At 34.4% G+C, this 18,500-nt stretch overlaps 1 protein-coding gene and 1 long non-coding RNA gene across 2 annotated transcripts; both read right to left on the bottom strand.

The window, feature by feature from the left end:
* Positions 1–2,979: 2,979 nt before the first annotated feature.
* On the bottom strand, positions 2,980–15,925 carry LOC123866055. Its single transcript, XR_006796111.1, has 3 exons — positions 15,915–15,925; positions 14,193–14,197; positions 2,980–3,923 (listed from the first exon to the last, which is right to left on the bottom strand). It is a non-coding gene; the product is annotated as an uncharacterized LOC123866055 (long non-coding RNA).
* LOC123866044 (TNF receptor-associated factor 4-like) lies at positions 9,415–13,926 on the bottom strand. The gene is made up of 7 exons (XM_045907375.1): positions 13,799–13,926; positions 13,158–13,309; positions 12,712–12,833; positions 11,609–11,802; positions 11,167–11,327; positions 10,604–10,858; positions 9,415–10,039 (listed from the first exon to the last, which is right to left on the bottom strand). The coding sequence occupies exons 1-7, from the start codon at positions 13,838–13,840 to the stop codon at positions 9,712–9,714; spliced, it is 1,254 nt and encodes a 417-aa protein (XP_045763331.1). The 5' UTR covers positions 13,841–13,926; the 3' UTR covers positions 9,415–9,711.
* Positions 15,926–18,500: the final 2,575 nt, after the last annotated feature.

The following is an 18,500-nucleotide window of genomic DNA, read 5'->3' as shown; positions in this document are numbered from 1 at the left end:
CTATTGTCTTTTTATTTAACAACCGATTTGTACTAATCATATTAGTTTTATTCTTTAATAGGTACAAAAAACTTAAAGAGAAAGGAACTTAAAGTCAAGTTTACTTTCCTTTTCCAAAATATTTAAAAATGATGCCTTGGTGTCTAGTTTGACGACATTGGTGTTTTTAGCAATAATATGTGTGAAACCTTTTTTCTTATTTAAATATTACTAGCGACTGCCCACGGCTTGGCTTGGAAAGTATAACTGCTCTTTATCCTCTGTTCTGTGGGAATTTTCGGAAAATCCATTACGGGATTATTACGGGAATCTGAGTGCAAAATTTCTGCTTTGTAAGGCCAAGGGTTTGGGCTGTGCGTTGATGAGCCATAAAGTCAAAAATTCAGTATCATTGATTTTAATTTCGCAACGTTTCCGCCTGGAGCGCTGGCTGTAAATATTGTACAAACTTGAGCATTAAAACAAGGCAGTTAAGGACCATTTCACCGCTAAAGTGTTTTGACTTTCAAATAGGTACTATCAACGTTGGTGAGAACTAAAATCTTATACTGAGGGCACTGTTCAGTGGTAAAAAAAGGAACAATTAAAAACTATATGTGCATCTTATATCAATTTTCAGGAATACGAGGATACGAAGCGGAGCCCGAGGAGCTAAGCTCGAGCAGTTTTAGCTCGGCCTCCCGAGCCTCCCTGGACCCTCCCTCCTCGCCTACCCCGAGTTGCAGTGGAGACAACCTCATGCACTTCCCCGGTGACTCCAGCAGCTCCCTCTGAGGATTTGTTAACATTTGCTGCCTATTCGGACCTCAATTGCATCGTCATGTGTAGTGTGTTACTGTGGCAACCAGTGAGTAGATTGGATTTTGGGCTACTGCTACCCCTGACTTGAAAGGTGTTGTAAGGTGACTTTGTAACTTGATCTTGTGTAGGTGTTCGTGCAAATTTGATAATTCGTTGAGTTAGATCTTAGATGTCTAAGTCTTTTTTGTCTTAATTCGATTGAACACATCCTACTTTGAAAGATGATATATCTATCTAAATAGTGCCACTTTTTTTTGCAGGGGAAATTGTGAAACGCATTATTTTTAGAGCCGTTTTGTACAAAACCCAATCTGGATGTATTACACAATAGATGGTTGATTGTGAACAAATTTTTCTACTGCAACTCGCTTTTGCTTACTAAAAATATACATATAAATATATATATAATAATATATATATAACTAAAAATGTCGCCTAAAACAGGTGTATACCTAGGTATAGGGACAGTCTTTGTTTACTTAATTGATTGGAATGATATTATAAGAATGTATTGTGCATTTTAATATGAAGAAGATAGGTAGGTACTTGTACCTATGTTTTTGGACAGTAAACAATTTATTTTATTTTTATTTATTTATTTAATTTTGACAGCTTCATAGAGCACAACTTTTGTTCGTAATGACCCATCTAGTGCGTAGTACAAAGAGGTGTTTATGAGGAAAGTTAAACTAATTACCTAGTGTGTTAAAGCAGAGTAGATCAGGGTCTCTGCGATAGGCCTATAGGATAATTTCAACCCTGGGTACGTTTTTTAGTCTGTGGTGTTTATGATTGTGTGGTAGCCCTTAGTTTTGAAGGTTCACATAATCGGTTTCGATAGAATTCAAGTGTGTTGGCGGCAGCAAAATGTTTAATTAAAAAAAAAAGGTTGGAAGTTCACGAACTATTTTATTCTACTACATTATATTATTAGTGTAATTTATCATTAATTTATTAGTCCATTGTTATATTAAGCGACTAAATATTCACATTTAATTATACTTACCTAATATTATTGAGTGGTAACGAAATATTCCAGATAAAATATGCATTCTAATGTTTAAAAGTTTTAAATTAAGATTTTTGTAATCAAACACGCTGTTTAATCAGTACATAGATACAAAATGTGAGTTTCAATAGAATCTACACGAAAGTTACCGAATATTCTACTGTTCTATACACAATTTTTTCATAAAATAATAGCCCTTCCCGCCAGTTTTCACTTTTCATAGTAGAAAAGCTGACTGACTGACGAACTGCAGGCCGATTCAGAACCCTTCGATAACATAATTGTCGATCGATTCGGCAAGTTGTCGTTCGATAAAATGTATTTTCAATTCAGAATAACCGAATCGACAGTGAAATTGTCGAAACCGAAACCGAATCGAACAGACGTAGATATCGTTCGATTACGACTATCAAACGCTATTCACAACAACCTAACCGAATAATATTTGTCGAACGTCCGATAATTTTTGATGTTTACTTATCGAAAGCTATAGGGCATTCGATATCTTTTTGTTCACCTAGTTTCGTACCATCGTATAAGAAACAACAGTTTTGAAACTTTGAAATTTAATATTATTTGTTGTTATAGCGGCAAGAAATACACATTTTGTGAAATTTTCAACTCTCTACCTATTACGCTTCACAAGATACAGCCCGCTGACAGACAGACGGACAGCGGAGTCTTAGTAATAGGGTCCCGTTGGTGCCCTTCGGGTACAAAATCCTAAAACCAGCGGACAAAAATCACAACACCGAGTTTAAAAGGGCTAGAACCCAGAGCCGTAAAACTAGTTAATAAAAAAAAAAACAAACTTGCCATTGATTGACAGACGTAATTAATGTTTGACATTTGTGTTGTATTTACGAGGATAGCTTTAATAAAACTTCACTAGTACATTTCGATGTTTTTCTCTCGAAATCAATAATTTAATAAGCTATCATTTTAAGTAATGACTTAAATTACCTTCAAGATGAATAAAAGTTATTTTTAATGTTTAATTTGAATTTAAAAACAAGTAAAATTTTGGTAACATAACATACTTTATAAATGCACATGTAATCGCAATGTTTCTTATCGAAAACGGTATCGTAATCGAAATCGAATCGAATCCTTTTCTCGAACGTTCTGAATTGCACGATAAAATTTGTTCGATTCGAGATCGATACCGAATCGAATCGATTCGTTATGTTATCGAAGTGTTCGGAATCGCCCTCTGATCTATCAACGCACAGCTCAAAACTACTGGACGGATCAGGCTGAAATTTTGCATGCAGATAACTATGAATGATATAGTATCTAGTATTCAACTAGATGATGATTTGTCTGCGCTTAGATATATATGTCTAAAAACTCCTGTTGGAACCATGGAAGCAAAGGAGGCTCAACTTCAGGCCTCTGCCAGTCCAGACGAAGATTGGGTGAACGTCCATTCTACCCAAATTTGGAGATGGCGGTGGATCCGCCCACTCAGCGCAACTATTATAGTACAGGAGCTCCTGAAGTGGTGGTCTCCGATCGTGACTTTATGAACTTTCATATTTTTGTTATGATATAAGTACCTACACTTATCAAGTCAATGTCTTTCACTAATCAGTAACAACTAAACAAAAAACCATCTGAATGCGCCTTAAGGTTTGTGCAGCTTCTATTGAAATTATTATTATAGAAGGTTTTGATAGTGTGTCAATATAACCACGCATATTATTATTATTATGTAATATTCAAGGTTGGTAAGCTGTTAAAAATTCATGAAAGTAAATAGATTATTAAGCTTAAAGATAACTGTATTCAAAATTGACTTTGGTGTAATACATTGATAAATAATTAATTAAGATTATCTATTGTTGGTAAAATAAACAATAAATATTAATTTACATATTTAGTATTTAAGTAATTATGAAATATTTTTAAGTTAGACTCTAAGTAACATTATATTTTATAAGAATATTTTTATACTGCAGTAAAGTGAAATACAAAAAAAAATATCGTCACTTTTTGAATATATAGTTTATATGATTCTGACGTTTTGTTATGAATTAAATGATCCTGTAAAGAAAAATTGGATGTGGAAAAAGTTAGATATTTACTACTATTAGTAACAATCCAGATGTACCTACATTGTACACGGAATTTTGACTAAACTAAACTTCAAGTCAGTATTAAATTTTCTGAATTTGACTTGACATTTAGTTTTTAAATGACTTTAAGTTCTCGTTTCTTTTTGGTATACGATTATTTTAAAGTGAATTTGTCATATTTTTATTTTGGAATGAAATTAATTATTTCCTAAATAAGATACTTACTTGATTTTTTTAAATAAATTAGTGCACTTTCTAATGGATCTAATTAAGTACGAGTAGGTACACTAATTAGGTTATTCTAGCTTGGTACAATATCTCCTATCCGATATTTGTATCTTTTCAATAATTCATTCTTGTAATATAGTTACCTACTTATATTCTGAATTTTCGCTTGCTTTGTGGCCATAACACATTTGTTATGGTAATAGCTGATGTTCGCGACTTCGTTCGCGTGGATTTAGGTTTTTAAAGATCCCGTGGAAACTCTTTGATTTTCCGCTATAGTAGCCTATGTCACTCTCCAGGTTTTTAACTATACCCATGCAAACAATCACGTCGATCCGTTGCTCCGTTGCGATGTGATTGAAGGACAAACCAATAAACAAACAGAATTTCGCATTTGTAATATGGTATATTTGAAACAAACTAAATACCTAAGTTTTCACAACTTTGTGTAACATTTGATGATGTTTAGTAAACGTGCATTTTATTTACCGTAACTGTGATATGTTTTAGATAGTAAATAGATTTTTAGATTTGTGAAGGATTGTGTTCATAACTTACTTTGACGCTGTGTTTCGTTGGGTTAAAAATTTGTTTTTAATTTATTGGTACAAATATTCATAAAACATTCCAATTGAAGACGGGCTTATTTTATTCTTTATGTACTTTCTTAAGCTGAGATCAGAGTATGCTTTGTCTTTGCTCAGAGTTAAGTTTTAGTTAAAACGAGATAGATTTTATGTCTGCAAGTGCTATGTGATCCTATCTCAGTGTCTGAAGTCTGAGCAAAGCCATAATTGGCTTTATAGATCTTAGCTTTAATTTTGCTCAGGCATAAGACACTTAAAAAACAGACAGCGTTCGTTATATCGCTGGCATGAATTTGTCTCGTTTCAACTGAAACTTTAGTCTGAGCAAAGGCAAAGTCTATCTAGAGATCTCGCCTTACAATTAGTCGGCGACTCTGTACGACTAGAGAGGAATACATCTGAGAGCGAGCGACAGACAAGTGCAATTGGAATGGCTGTTTTTCTTTCTAAGAATATGGTGGGATTGTTTTCACTAATTATTTATTTGCAATTATGATTTGCTTAACAAAGACTTCCTCTATTCCATTCGGAATTAAGTTTTTATTTTGAAACTACATTTTTCCTTATAGTTAAATTTTGTAGGCGTCTTTAGTGATGTGGTATGTTATAAATAAAATGTAATCGAAAAAAGTTCAAACATGGATTTTGTATGTTAAATTAAATAAGGTAATTATGCAAGATACCACCGACGGATATATAAAAAGGTACCCAAAATACCTATGCCAAATTTTAAAATTTTAGTCGAAATTGGTGTAAACTTTATTTATTTTAATTAAAAAGTGCTTTGATTTGATTAATTAAGAGTTATTAAGACCAATTTAAGAGTTTTCATCATATTTTGTGCATTATGTCTAGAGAATTAAGGTTTGTTTTGTTTTAAGTGTCGGCGAGGAAGACGTTTTATAATGTGCAAATTAAAGTAAAGTTACCGTTAGCAATATATTTGTTTTTCAGGGTAAAATATTGCCATTTAAAAATACAGTAGGTATAAAAAACTTCGCAAAGCAAGTTTATGAATATGGCACAAATCTCAATGATCACAATTAAACGAAGCTCATATTTAAGTCGGTAAAAAATATTTGTATATAAGAAATATACGTTATGGTACGTAAGTAAAATTCTACTGACTCGCCAGTAAATATTAAGGCACCTCCAATATTAAGTGAAATTTTGAAGCGAAGCTTTTTTACGGACGTTTGATTACTGTCAATATACACTAGGAATCAGTGTTTCCAGTATTTGTTCTTATAAACAGTACCTGTAATTGACAGACAGACACACAGACAGATAAAGTACAGACAGCAGAGCGGCATTAATAGCGCTCTCTTTTGCCGTTTGGATACGAAAAACTAACTGGTCTGAACCGGAGCAGACTGGACTGGACAATAGTATCACCAAAAATGCGTAGAAGCTTCGCTTCATAGCTTTATGGAATAAATGCCAAACATATTATGTACTAGCACAGTTACAATCTAAGTGCGCTTTAATTTTAGTATTCGAAGTATTCGGAGATAAAATTTCTAAACTTCTAGAAAATTAATGCTTTGAATCGAGGCTAAAAAAAGAGTCCATTCTGATTGAACAAAAAAAAAAGAAACTAATTTTAAAATACCTACTAAAATTAGTGTCAAAGATGACTTTCTTTTAAGTACCTAGTGTCCATTTATTTACTTTTGTTAATTGTTTCATTCACAACAAAACACTTTAGTAAGAACATTACCTATATATTTTTTAATTTATTTTTACTGAAAAAACTTGTTTAAATTTTACTGTCTGCATGGCTTACTTTTGCAAGTAAATATAATTTTAAGAAGCAATTTTTCTATCTATTTTACCTATTTAGTTTCATAAGGGTTTGTCCAAGTGTGTAAATTATTTACTAAAATTGACTCCCAATCTATCCAAAATTTCATAAGCCCATATCCTTGAGTGAAGTTTTTGATTAAATAAATTCTCATTTGACCTGAGACTTTTGTATGGATGGATAAATATCATAATACATTCAAAGAGAGTTTTATAGGTATAAGTTTTGATCTTTTAGATTCTTATAGGCCAACAGTTTGCTAGCTTAGTATGAGATTTTAATCTCACTAACGTTTATAGAATTTGAAAGAAATAAACGTACAATGGATTTAAGAGTACTAACTAGATTTTAAAGTCTAAATTTCAGTGCCACCGATTTTACTTTCACAACGATTCCGCTTGGAGCGCTGACTGTAGATACATGGATAAACTTGAGCTTTAAAATAAGGTTGTTAAGATGCATTTTACTTTAACGTTGAAATGCTTCGACGCTCAATTTCTACCATCATTGGTGAGAAGGAAAATCTTGTCTAATTTGGTATATTTTCATCACACACGCTTCAACTGCGTGTGGAAATGTCGCCATGTGGAAAGGTTTACGAAGTAAAATCAGCTGTCCGGTCTGTACGTTTGCTTTGGTCGTTATATTTTATTTTATTTATTAAACTTATAGAATATACAGGGCATTTTTGTTACATTCAGCGCCTCAAAAACCACAGCCGGTTTCACCGGGCACTGCTTTTTATATATTTTATAAAATAAATAAATAGGGTGTCAGTCAAATTGGTGTTTTTACTTAAATTGAATTTTTGGAAGAAAAATGTGATGGTTGAATGTGATATGGACTTGGGGCGTAACATTATTTTCGAAAATAAGTAATATTCCTATATTTTATTATAAAACATAATTTGTAAGTCAATGTTTTCTAAGTCTTGAATAACAATATATAAAAACTTATAAAATAATTGATCTGGTTTTATTTACTTTTTACAGATTTGCAAATAAAAGAGTGGTTATTATAAGTGATTGAAATTCATACTTTATTTCATAAAAATATAATAGGTAACAAGATAAACATTTAATAACGTGAACAAATTATAATGTAAGGCACCATTTTTACCTAAATTGCTAATGAGACTTAAAAAATAAAGTACTCGTACATGGAATGTAATAAGCGCCTAATATTCCTCATAATTTAATTTGTTTTCTTCAAATAGATATAATATACTTATACATGACTACCGTAATAAAGTAAGTACATGGAGTGTGCTAAGTATAGCGCCCAATAATATTAATCGTCTTTTTTTAAGTTTCATCTTTACGCTACACACATGTAAACCTTAGTGGGTTTTTCACTGTGTCAAAAGCAGACTTGCTAACATTCCCTATTTTGATCATTATAAAAAAAAAGTACCTAGCTAACTAATAATATACACAACTAGTTACTTTTTATTATTTAAAAAATTAAGGGCGAATTCAGGAAAGATTTGTTTATAAATGTGCAATCGGATTTTTATAAATGTTATTATAGTTTCGTAATATTATGGTCAGTTATTAAATGTGTGGATTTCCGCACTTAACAGGGCTCTCCCCGTCACTTACTCCATACAATCATAGTTCCAATTTCATTTGAATATTAACCAAAGTCCATGAAATTTTGCAGACTTATTCTAGAAACTAATATGTGTGCTGAAAGATTTGTATGTGAATTTTTAAGACCGAATATTTTAACAGAAATCTGGAAAACCACAGGCATAAATATTAGCTTCTAGAATATATCTGCAAAATTTCATGGACTTTGGTTGCATAATATTCAAATGAAATTGGAACTACGTTTGTATGGAGCGAGTGACGGCGAGACCCCTCTTAAACGTTGCTGTCTGTTGTGGGTTAATGGCACGCTACGAATAACGAAATGTCATGGCAACGCCGCGCGTCACGTGTACGCTAACAATACTTTGATCAAATAATACTGCAATTTTTTATGGACATTCTAGGACTCTATTTAAATTTTTTAAACTTGAACTACAATTTGTTAAATATAGGAGTTTTTATGGTAATATCAGCTTTTAGATTTTATCAATTTTAATTTTAAACAATTAAAATAGTTTTAATTGGTAACAGATCTTATCGAGATTACAAAAATACTGTTTTTAAATCTTAATCTTATTTAATAAAATTAATGGTAGTATAATATTGAATACCAGCTGTTAAATGGACGGATACAGGGATACCATACCAGTTTTTCGGTACTGACTTAATTTTTGTTCACATTTTATTTACAAAAAAAGTTGAATCATTTTATTATATTGACATTTATATGCCAATTATAATTTTATACAATTACTTAAAATAGTTTTGAATTAGTAACAGATCTTATGGAGATTACAAAAATACTGTTTTTAAAAATCTTACTCTTATTTAACTATGATATATGTATTGAATACTGTCAGACGGATACAACAGTTCTCCAGTGGTGACTTACATCAACATTGTTAACATTTTCTTTACAGAAAATCAATTCATAATACTATCTTAGAATTCAAATATCCATCTCCAATTTCCATCAGAGATGCTCTATGGTACCATAATCAACTATTGGCGTCGATTCTGATGTTTTTCTCTAATCTAAAGTATCTGCATCTTTTTTTAAAAAGGACGGAAAATGAATAGTGTGTTTCATCGAATAGTACCTATATGGCGTTATGTTGGCTCCCCTGTCTGTCCAAGTCATTGGCACCATATTTGCATAAGAAGACGCAGATCTTGTTTATTTTCATTTGATTTTCCTGAATGAATGAAATGAAAATCAAATGAAAATAAAATCTGCGTCTTCTCATGCCAATATGGTGCCAATGACCACCCAACAGACAGATGTTGGCATAACGCCATAGGTACTATTCGATGAAACACACTTTACTATTAAATTTAAAAATTACTCTAAAAATTAAAAAAATAGGCGCACAACTGGCTCTTAAAGTTACGAGGTTTGACAGTTCTAAATTAAATTAGGTTTGTCTGACCTTTTCTTACTCTATTGGTATAAAAAAGATGTGAATACTCCCTTTAGTTCAGAATCAGTACCATTGTTATCCAAACCATACCTGTCTGCTAAATTTATCATGGCTAATATTCTTTTTATAAAAAAAGAACAACCCTCTACTTGCATTGGGGGTTAAAAAGAACTAAAAAGTTACTCCTCATGTCATACACATCTAATATTGACTCTAATCACGAGAACATCGTCTTTGACAAACCCGTTCCTAACTACGTCACTGACGACCGCGTACTCCGTGTAACCGAAACCGCGGACGCATATTTCCGAAGTGGGCTTCCTGAACGCTATGAGGTTGGAGTTGGACATCATGGTGTCTCGTTGAGTCATTTCTGGTTCGTACTGGTTGATCATAGCGAAGGATATGCGGCCGTTGAAGGGCCATTCCAGGCAATCGTCGTATTCAGTCTTCATGAGGTGGACGTGTAGAGCGAAGAAGAGTGGGTTTTGAGGAGATATGTTTAAACGGACGCAGAACCTGAAAACAATGGGTTAGGTTTTAAATCAATACACAATAGCAAAAAGATAAAATAACCGCCCAAGTGCGAGTCAGACTCGCGCACTGAGGGTTACGTACTCGGGTATTTTGCCAACATATTGCACGATAAATCAAAAACTATCATGCATAAAAATAAATAAAAATCTATTTTAGAATGTACAGGTAAAGCCCTTTCATATGATACCCCACTTGATATAGTTATTTTACTTTGAAAATTGATACACGTTTTAATTTTTTTTTTTTAAATGATGTAACCACTAATTCGCGGTTTTCAGATTTATTCCTGTACTTGTGCTATAAGATCTACCTACCTGCCAAATTTCATGATTCTAGGCCAACGGGAAGTACCCTATAGGTTTCTTGACAGACACGATGGACAGACGGACAGACAGACGACGAAGTGATCCTATAAGGGTTCCATTTTTCCTTTTGAAGTACGGAACCCTAAAATCATTCTATTCTAAATATATTCAATAATATATAACGCTGAAAACATGTTATTAGCTAGTCGATTTTCCTTTAAAAAGAATTGACCCTTGATACCTGTAACCATTCGGCGACGTATAAAACCCAGGGCTGTACAACATCTTGAAGTGGTCTTTCAACATCGCGTCGCAGCGAGCTTTGAAGTTGTCGATCTTCCATATATAGTTGCCCATGCAGTATCGTAGTAGCATATCGCTGTTCTGTTTCATCTTAGCCACGGCGAGAGCTGATAGCTGTTTAGACATGTTTGCTATCACTATGTCCTGTTCGCGGTTTCTTTGTTCTAGTACGACTACTCTTTCGTAGAGCGCTCTGAAAGTATGAAATAGAAAAAAACTTGTGGTAAATGTCCCAGCATTACTACAGAGATCCCGGATCGCTTATCGCCGGACCCTCTATGATGATTGCTCTGTCTAGACTGCTTACATATTCAACTTCGTTTCGATTTCTCAATCTTTCGGTGTCAAAATAAAATTGGCCATTAAAAAAATAGTCACAATCACCTAAGTTTTAACTCAGGATTTTGACAGTTACTTAGGAGCTTGTAACCCTTTGACGACGTGGCGTATTTCTTGAAATAAAAACTGAAGGCTCAGATATTTGGAGTTCAAAGACTTTACCTAATAAGAGCGCTTGTGTTATTGAGCGGCGCTGGGGTGGCTTGGGCACCATTTTTGTCTGGAGCTTCCCACAGGCTCATGGCCTCCTGTTCTTTCGCGTCGATACTTGCGTTCGATATGTCATTGTCTATTTGGATCTTTGAGTACGCATTCATTAGATACTGGAACAAAACATGTACATTGAAGTCAAACTTCTGAATTCACTCTTCACTCGCGCTGCGAAATATTAGCGATTATCTCTTGCACACTAATTTGAGCTCTATTTTAGTTGTGATTAAGTTCATTTTCAATTTACCAATGAAAATTGCACAAGTATTGTGCTGTTCAATTTACTGAACCCACCCACTGCACCCATGTAGTGGGTGGGTTCAGTAAATTGAACAATATGCATTGCCTCTCACATCGGACCTTGCATTAGTATGCTAAAGAAAAGTAAACTTACACTCATGTGACTCTGTATGTCTTTGTGCAAATGAGTATTCATGTCCTCCTGGCTGTCAAAAGTTTCCTTACAACCGACGGCGTGGAATGAACACGGCACTCGCACTTCAGCTTGCGTGGATACGTCTGGTTGATTAAACTCGCACGTGGTTATGTGGGCGTCTAAGTCTAGTGGGGTGACTTTGACTGCACAACCTGGAATAAAAGTTAGTAGTTATCCATACTAATATTTAATATTATAAATGCGAAAGTGTGTCTGTCTGTCTGCTACCTTTTTACCGCCTAACATTGTAACCGATTTTGACGAAATTTGGTACAGGGTTAGCTTATATCCCGGGGACGGACATAGGCTACTTTTTATACCGGAAAATGAAAGAGTTCCCGCGGGATTCCTAAAGAACCATCCGCTCAACCAATTTGTATGTTTGGTACCGAAGTAGCTTGCGTCCCTGTAATCGAAATAGGCAACTCTTTATCTCGGAAAATCAAACAGTTCCCACGGGGTCTATAAAAACCTAAATCCACGCGGACGAAGTCGCAGGCATCCTCTAGATAAGGATATTTTGTTCAAACGCGAGTCTATAATTTATATGGAAGTTGTCCTGTGTATGAGCACGCAGTCGCCGCAACTGCGGCATACATACGACTTCCATATAAATTATAGATTGTCATGGTCGCCGTCCACTGAGTAAAGTGTGTAATGGGTCTAATAAATAAAAGAAGGGATAAAATTATGAAACCAAAAGTTATGCGGATAAAGTCTAAATATTTTCTTTCTAAAATTAATTGTAAATTCTTTGCAAGACTGGCACCTAAAGTGTATTTGATAGTTTACTGGTTTATCTGTAATATTTTCATTACATTGGTAAGAAAGAGATAATAATAATATAAGTTGCCATCAGAATCAACACCACTGTCCATGTTAATTTAGGTTTTTAAAAACCTGTAGAAACTTTTTTTTTCCAGGATTAAAAGTATCCTCTCACTGTCTTTAGGGTGCTTAGGAGTAGCCATTGAACCATGAAAGGTGTAATATAGGAAAGTAATTTCAGTATTGCTATTAGGTATAGATTAAGGATTACTAGACTGTACTATAATAGTAACCTTTAGCTGCAAATGGGCAGGACATTCTCTGCTCCTGAATCTCCCTTTTAGTGTAGTTGTCAGGGAAAATATCCACCTTCATGCTGAGGTTTATATTGTCTATCGGACAATGACCACTGTTCCTGTAACATTAACACAAACAGTTAAATTATTAAGTTTATTTTAAGTATCTGTGATTTTTTGGTTCTACATACATACATTTCAACTATAATATTATGAATTTTACTAATATAAAGACTGTGAAAATTTGCTTTTTTGCCCTTCAATCTTGCACCAGCGAGCAATGGATTGGCTTGATTTTTTGAACATAGTCAAACATCTGGAGGGTGGCATGACCTAGACTACTTTTTCCGTGGAAAAAAAATCAAAGCTTTCCCCAGGGTTTTTGAAAATCTTATACAGAATTCAAGTCATGCCTACCTAAGAGTTACATAAAAATAACTTACTGCAACCAGGAGGTAATGCAGCTCTTGCAGAACTTATGTCCACATGTGGTTATGACAGGGTCTCGCAACCAGTTGAGACACACCGGGCACTCGTATCTGGACTCTGGTTGATTGCTTAGCACTGTCTCATTTAGTGTTGTAATGCCCATTGGCTAAAAATAAATATATGAGTAGGTACGTAATTATTATGGAAACTAAATTAAATCATACAATCACAAAAATAATATTTAAGAGCAGCTTAAGCATTTATTTGTAAGTCAATAGTAAAACTTAAGTAAGTCTTGTTTTGGATAGTCTTGGTAGAAATTGCTTTCAATCTCTTCAATAAAAAAAGTTTAACAGGAAAATAAAAAAAGTTGAACAGGAAAATAAAGTGGTATATTTTTTACTTATGACTCTGCATTGAAGCCGTGTGAAATAATCAAGAAGACTATTGAATTGTGGTGGCCTCCACATTAATTGCGGTTTTTCATTTTATTTTATTGAACCACCAACAGAATTATATCACAAAAATTACAATATAAATCTTAGGTGCTAGGTCAGCATTTAATTCCAACAGGCGGCTACAGCATGCAAAACCACACGATAATTTTACATAGGTAAATTTTATCTATTCATACAAGTTTACTAAAAATACTTACTGCAATACCCTCCGTCGCGCTTTTAGTTTTGTTTGGATCCATCTCTTTTGAAAACTTAATAACTTTTCATTTCAAATTTTCTTCATACTGACCAAAACATTATTCAAATGCAAAATGCAAATGAAATGACACATGACACAATGACACATTCGTCATTTTCATAATGACATTGACAGTGACAATTAGACACTTGATAGAATACCTTCCGTCAAAAGGAACGCCGCAAAGTGACTTGATGTCACCAAATATTGTGCTTCTCATGACAAAAAGCCATCAAAAGTGGCATAGTATATTTCAGGAATTTTATAATTGAGTAAGTGTAAGACACAACTTTGCATTAGAAAAATAATAATCAAGGAAGAGTTCACTTTCAAGATGAATCCATAAATCTTACATTACCTACGTAAAAAGGAACACTTATTTTGGCTTGCTGCAAACTGCTGGCACCAATCACCATAGATATGTGCTGGCACGTGATGACTGATGATGATTTGGTAAGTTATCGTATCGATGTATTTTTCTACATCTTATCGAACAATAACTTACCGAATCGAGTGTTCTGAATCACGATGTAGCTTAAGATATAGCGTGCTTGCCTAGAAGAAACCTAGTTATTCACTCTTTATTTGAAAGTAACTAGTTACCTTATATTAAAAGTGGAGAAGAAAGCTGATGTCGGAAAGGCGTCCCATATCCTATTCCTAGCTAATTTCATATGTGAACCTATTGGAACTATCGTAGTCTGACCAAGTTGAGCAATCTTCCATAGTGACTTAGATATACTTACGTACGTCTTAGGCTGAGATCTGTAGATCGCACTTTGACTTTTCTCAGACTTAAGACACTGTTAAAACGAGACAGCGTTATACCGCTGGCATAAATCTGTTTCTTTTAACTGAAACTTAAGTCTAAGCAAAGTCAAAGTGCACTCTATAGGTATATTACATAAATGTTTATAATACATCGATGATGATAATTTCCATGCGAACACGACGCATAATATGCCGAAATCATGCCAACAGTTGCAGCATAAAGAGCGTTGATTCATAACGAATAAAGACTTGGACAGACTGAAAGCGCAACGACAACGACACGCGACGGCACGGCTTATGCCAGATAGTAGTAGTTTACAAAGATCTTTAAATTTCGTATCATCGTAAAAGAAATAACACTATTTTTTTATATTTCATGGCTACGATTTTGAAATTTTTATTATTTGTTATAATAGCGGCAACAGAAAATATACATATCTACTCTGTGTACACAGCTCTCTATCTATTACAGTTCATGAGATACAGACGGACGGACGGACTGATAACGGAGGCTTAGTAATAGAGTTCGGTTAGCACTCCTCAGGCACGAAACCCTATAAAACTCGTTAAACACCAAGGACTAACAAGTGCGATGGCAGCAGCGTGGTTCTTACGCGCGTTCCGCAGTATGAACGTCTTTATACCTATCTATATCCTTTTATTACATACAATTTCTTCTATTAAAAAATCACTAGTGTAACACTCTTTGTCTTCTTAAATGCGAGTGGTGGTTACATTGGTTCCCCAACAACAGTCTTTGATTCTAGACAGAGTTCAGCTGGTAGAAGTAATCCGCTGAGTTTACCAGTGGTCCCACGCACAGCAGATGGCTATGTCTACATGAGAAGAAACCCAGGACAGAAGAAAAAGATACCTACTCTTCTTCTATCATGGGTTTCTTTTCCGTACGTAGACATAGCCAGCAGAAGAAGAAAATACTCTTCTTTTACTTCTGCTGGCGTCGGACAGTTGTTATCGCGCGTCATGTCGATGGCGTCCGCGCTACGTATATACAAATACGTGTATATGTAAATAGTAGGTAGGCACACTTGGCCAAACCTTAAACGAAAATCTTGGGTAATGTGTGAGTAGTGTAACAAAATGGGGCATTCATCTTGTCATTGTTGCCACTGCGGCGGTGCTTTCAGGCAAAGGAAGGTACTATGCATACAAAGTGTTAAACTGACTTAACATTTTTGGCAACTGAAATAAGTATTATAGAATCTTTTGGATTTGTATGTAGTACTCGTAGCTACATACCTACTTTATTATAGGTACACTCCTTTATTTACATAGATAGGTACGTTCCGTTGTATAATAAACTGTTCTTTCAGAGAAAGAAAAGATCTTCTGAGTTTCCTGCTAACCAAATTAGTTAAATATAACTAGTTGGTACTAACTCAGTTTTTACATTAGTCTACATCATTTATATTTACCTACTATAGAATAAAATAGAATAGATTTTTATTCAAGTAGACTTTTACAAGTGCTTTTGAATCGTTAAAATAATTAACAACTGGTTCGGAATGCCGAACCAGTTACTACTAGTAAGGTAGTAGTACTAGGTAAGGTATACTTGATAAGATGTTGGCTTTTTAAAATGTTTATCATTGATTTTGATAGACTACTTTTTATCCCGGAAAATCAAAATTTTTCCAAAGGATTTTTAAAAGAGATAGCTCACATCCCGGAGACAAACATAAGCTGTTTTTTATCCCGGTAAATCAAAGAGTTTCCACGGTGTGCGTTAAGAGTGAAAACCTAAATCCACGCGGACGAAGGCGCGAGCATCATCTAACTGTTGACTACAATAGCATTTTAAACAAGTCTAAAGTCTAAACATTGTAACACATTCTATAGTGCTGCAGATTTGCAGTTTATATGAAATTGCGCGCGCCAATTACGCAATTTACTACGAAGTGCTTTACTATGATTATGTAACGGTGATAAAATAAAATATATGGTTAGCCCTCGGAAGAACGAAGTAAAATGCTTGAATTATGTTGTCTGTGTTACCTTATGACCTGGGTTTACGAGTTATGAGGCATAATATCCTTATAGCTAAAACATTAAACTCCTTCTGGTGCATTATATGATTCATGATCAAACTATCGCCAGCTTTTTACTGAGCAGGGATATCTTTTCTGAAATAATGGGAAGAATTTAGGCCACACTGGCCACGGGCGGATTGGCAGAGTTCACATATCTTTTAAGAACACTACGGAGAATTCTCAGGCATGCAGGAAAAGCACATCCCGGGGAGTGGGGACATAAGCAACTTGTTGTCCCAGAAAACCAAAAATTTCCTACAGGATTTTTAAAATCTAATTCCATCTGGATAAAGCCTGGATAATTTCTATTGAGTATTGGATATAGGCTTTTTTTTATCCAGGAAAGTCAAAAAGTTCCTGTGGAATTAAAAAATATCTAAACTACGCGTAATAAATCGTGGGCACCATTTTATACTATTAATAATAAGGAATCGTTATTGGCCGATGCTTATGTTTGAACGGGCCGTTACATGATAATCAATTAGGTACACTGCAGCTGTATGCGTTCAAAAGCTTTTGTAAGTCCAAAGTTTCGGGTCCGTGGTTCCACTGCTTTGTCCCAGTGAAGGGTCTACGGCAGTAAACTACCTTGTTGTACCCGTGATCTCACTGGTGGGTCTACCGTATGTAGTATATACCCTACCCTCTTTCAAAATTAATGATACTACCATTTTACATCAATTTGTCCTACCTACTGGTGGGTCTACGGTATACCTACCTACCTAAGTTGTTTTAATGAAGTAAAATCGTAGGTAGTAATTTTTTTTGTATAGGTAGATCAAAATCACGATAAAAACCAAAAATTAAAGTACAATTATTGATATTGACACTACAAAATAACAATTAAACTAACTACGTACACACACACAAACAATATTTTGTGTTTGTGCAAAAAGGTAGGTAGGAATGCCTTTTTAGTTTCATCTTACCTATATCCTAGATATACCTACCTGTATACACGTACAGTACGTGTACGTACGTGTGTACGTTGTGTACAGGCCCGATGAGCAAGGCCTAACAAGAAATCACGGGTTGTAGATATTTCAATTTATCGCTCCTGTCGATCGACTTACGAGGACATCTTGACGTGGAAAGCTCGTTAGTTTTAATCAGATCCAAAGGAGGATGCACAAATGAGACGCGCGTGAGATGCGTTTCAAGGAAGTGTGGAAGACGTGAAGATATTTTGTATCTTGGTTAGGTATCTATTAGCATTTTATAGAGTAGTCTGGTATTTAATGATTTTTACCCGACTTAACGGCAAAGCCAAAGAAGGAAGATTTTTATACCTACGAATAAAAATGTTGGGTAGGTACATCAAAAAAGTGGGGGTCTCCGAATTTTTTTTTTTTGCTATTTTGGGATGTGGAGTGAAAAGTGAGAAAATTCTGATTTCATGAATATAAGGGACAGTATTAAAGAAAAACTATTCCAAATATTTAAGCGTTTATTGACGATCGTACTTAGTCGGGTTTTAGTTTCAACTTTTTGGATGGATGACTTCTATCTCTTATCTTAGATCTTTTCGCCTTTACTTCTCTTCTACATATGGAGAGATAATAAAGGCAAAGGTAAGCGTTTCGCGTTTGCCTCAATTTTCTCTAAAATCTGAAAAAAGTACCTAAAAGTACCTACTTAATCGTAATCGTTACCTAAGAGTTGTAAACTGGTTAGAAAAAAGATTCAAAACGTCAATCAAAGTGCATCTGCTAAGGCAATGGACCCAAGTGGCGAGTTCCTTATTCAAGATCTGGGAAGCATAACTAAGATACCTTCACGTGAGGTCTTGTCAAGCGTTAACCAATAAAAACATTAGTATTTATACTGCAACTGCAAATA

The sequence above is a fragment of the Maniola jurtina genome, chromosome 6 (assembly GCF_905333055.1).
Source record: "Maniola jurtina chromosome 6, ilManJurt1.1, whole genome shotgun sequence".
NCBI classification, from domain to species: domain Eukaryota; kingdom Metazoa; phylum Arthropoda; class Insecta; order Lepidoptera; family Nymphalidae; genus Maniola; species Maniola jurtina.
This window is presented reverse-complemented; position numbering and strand designations above follow the sequence as displayed.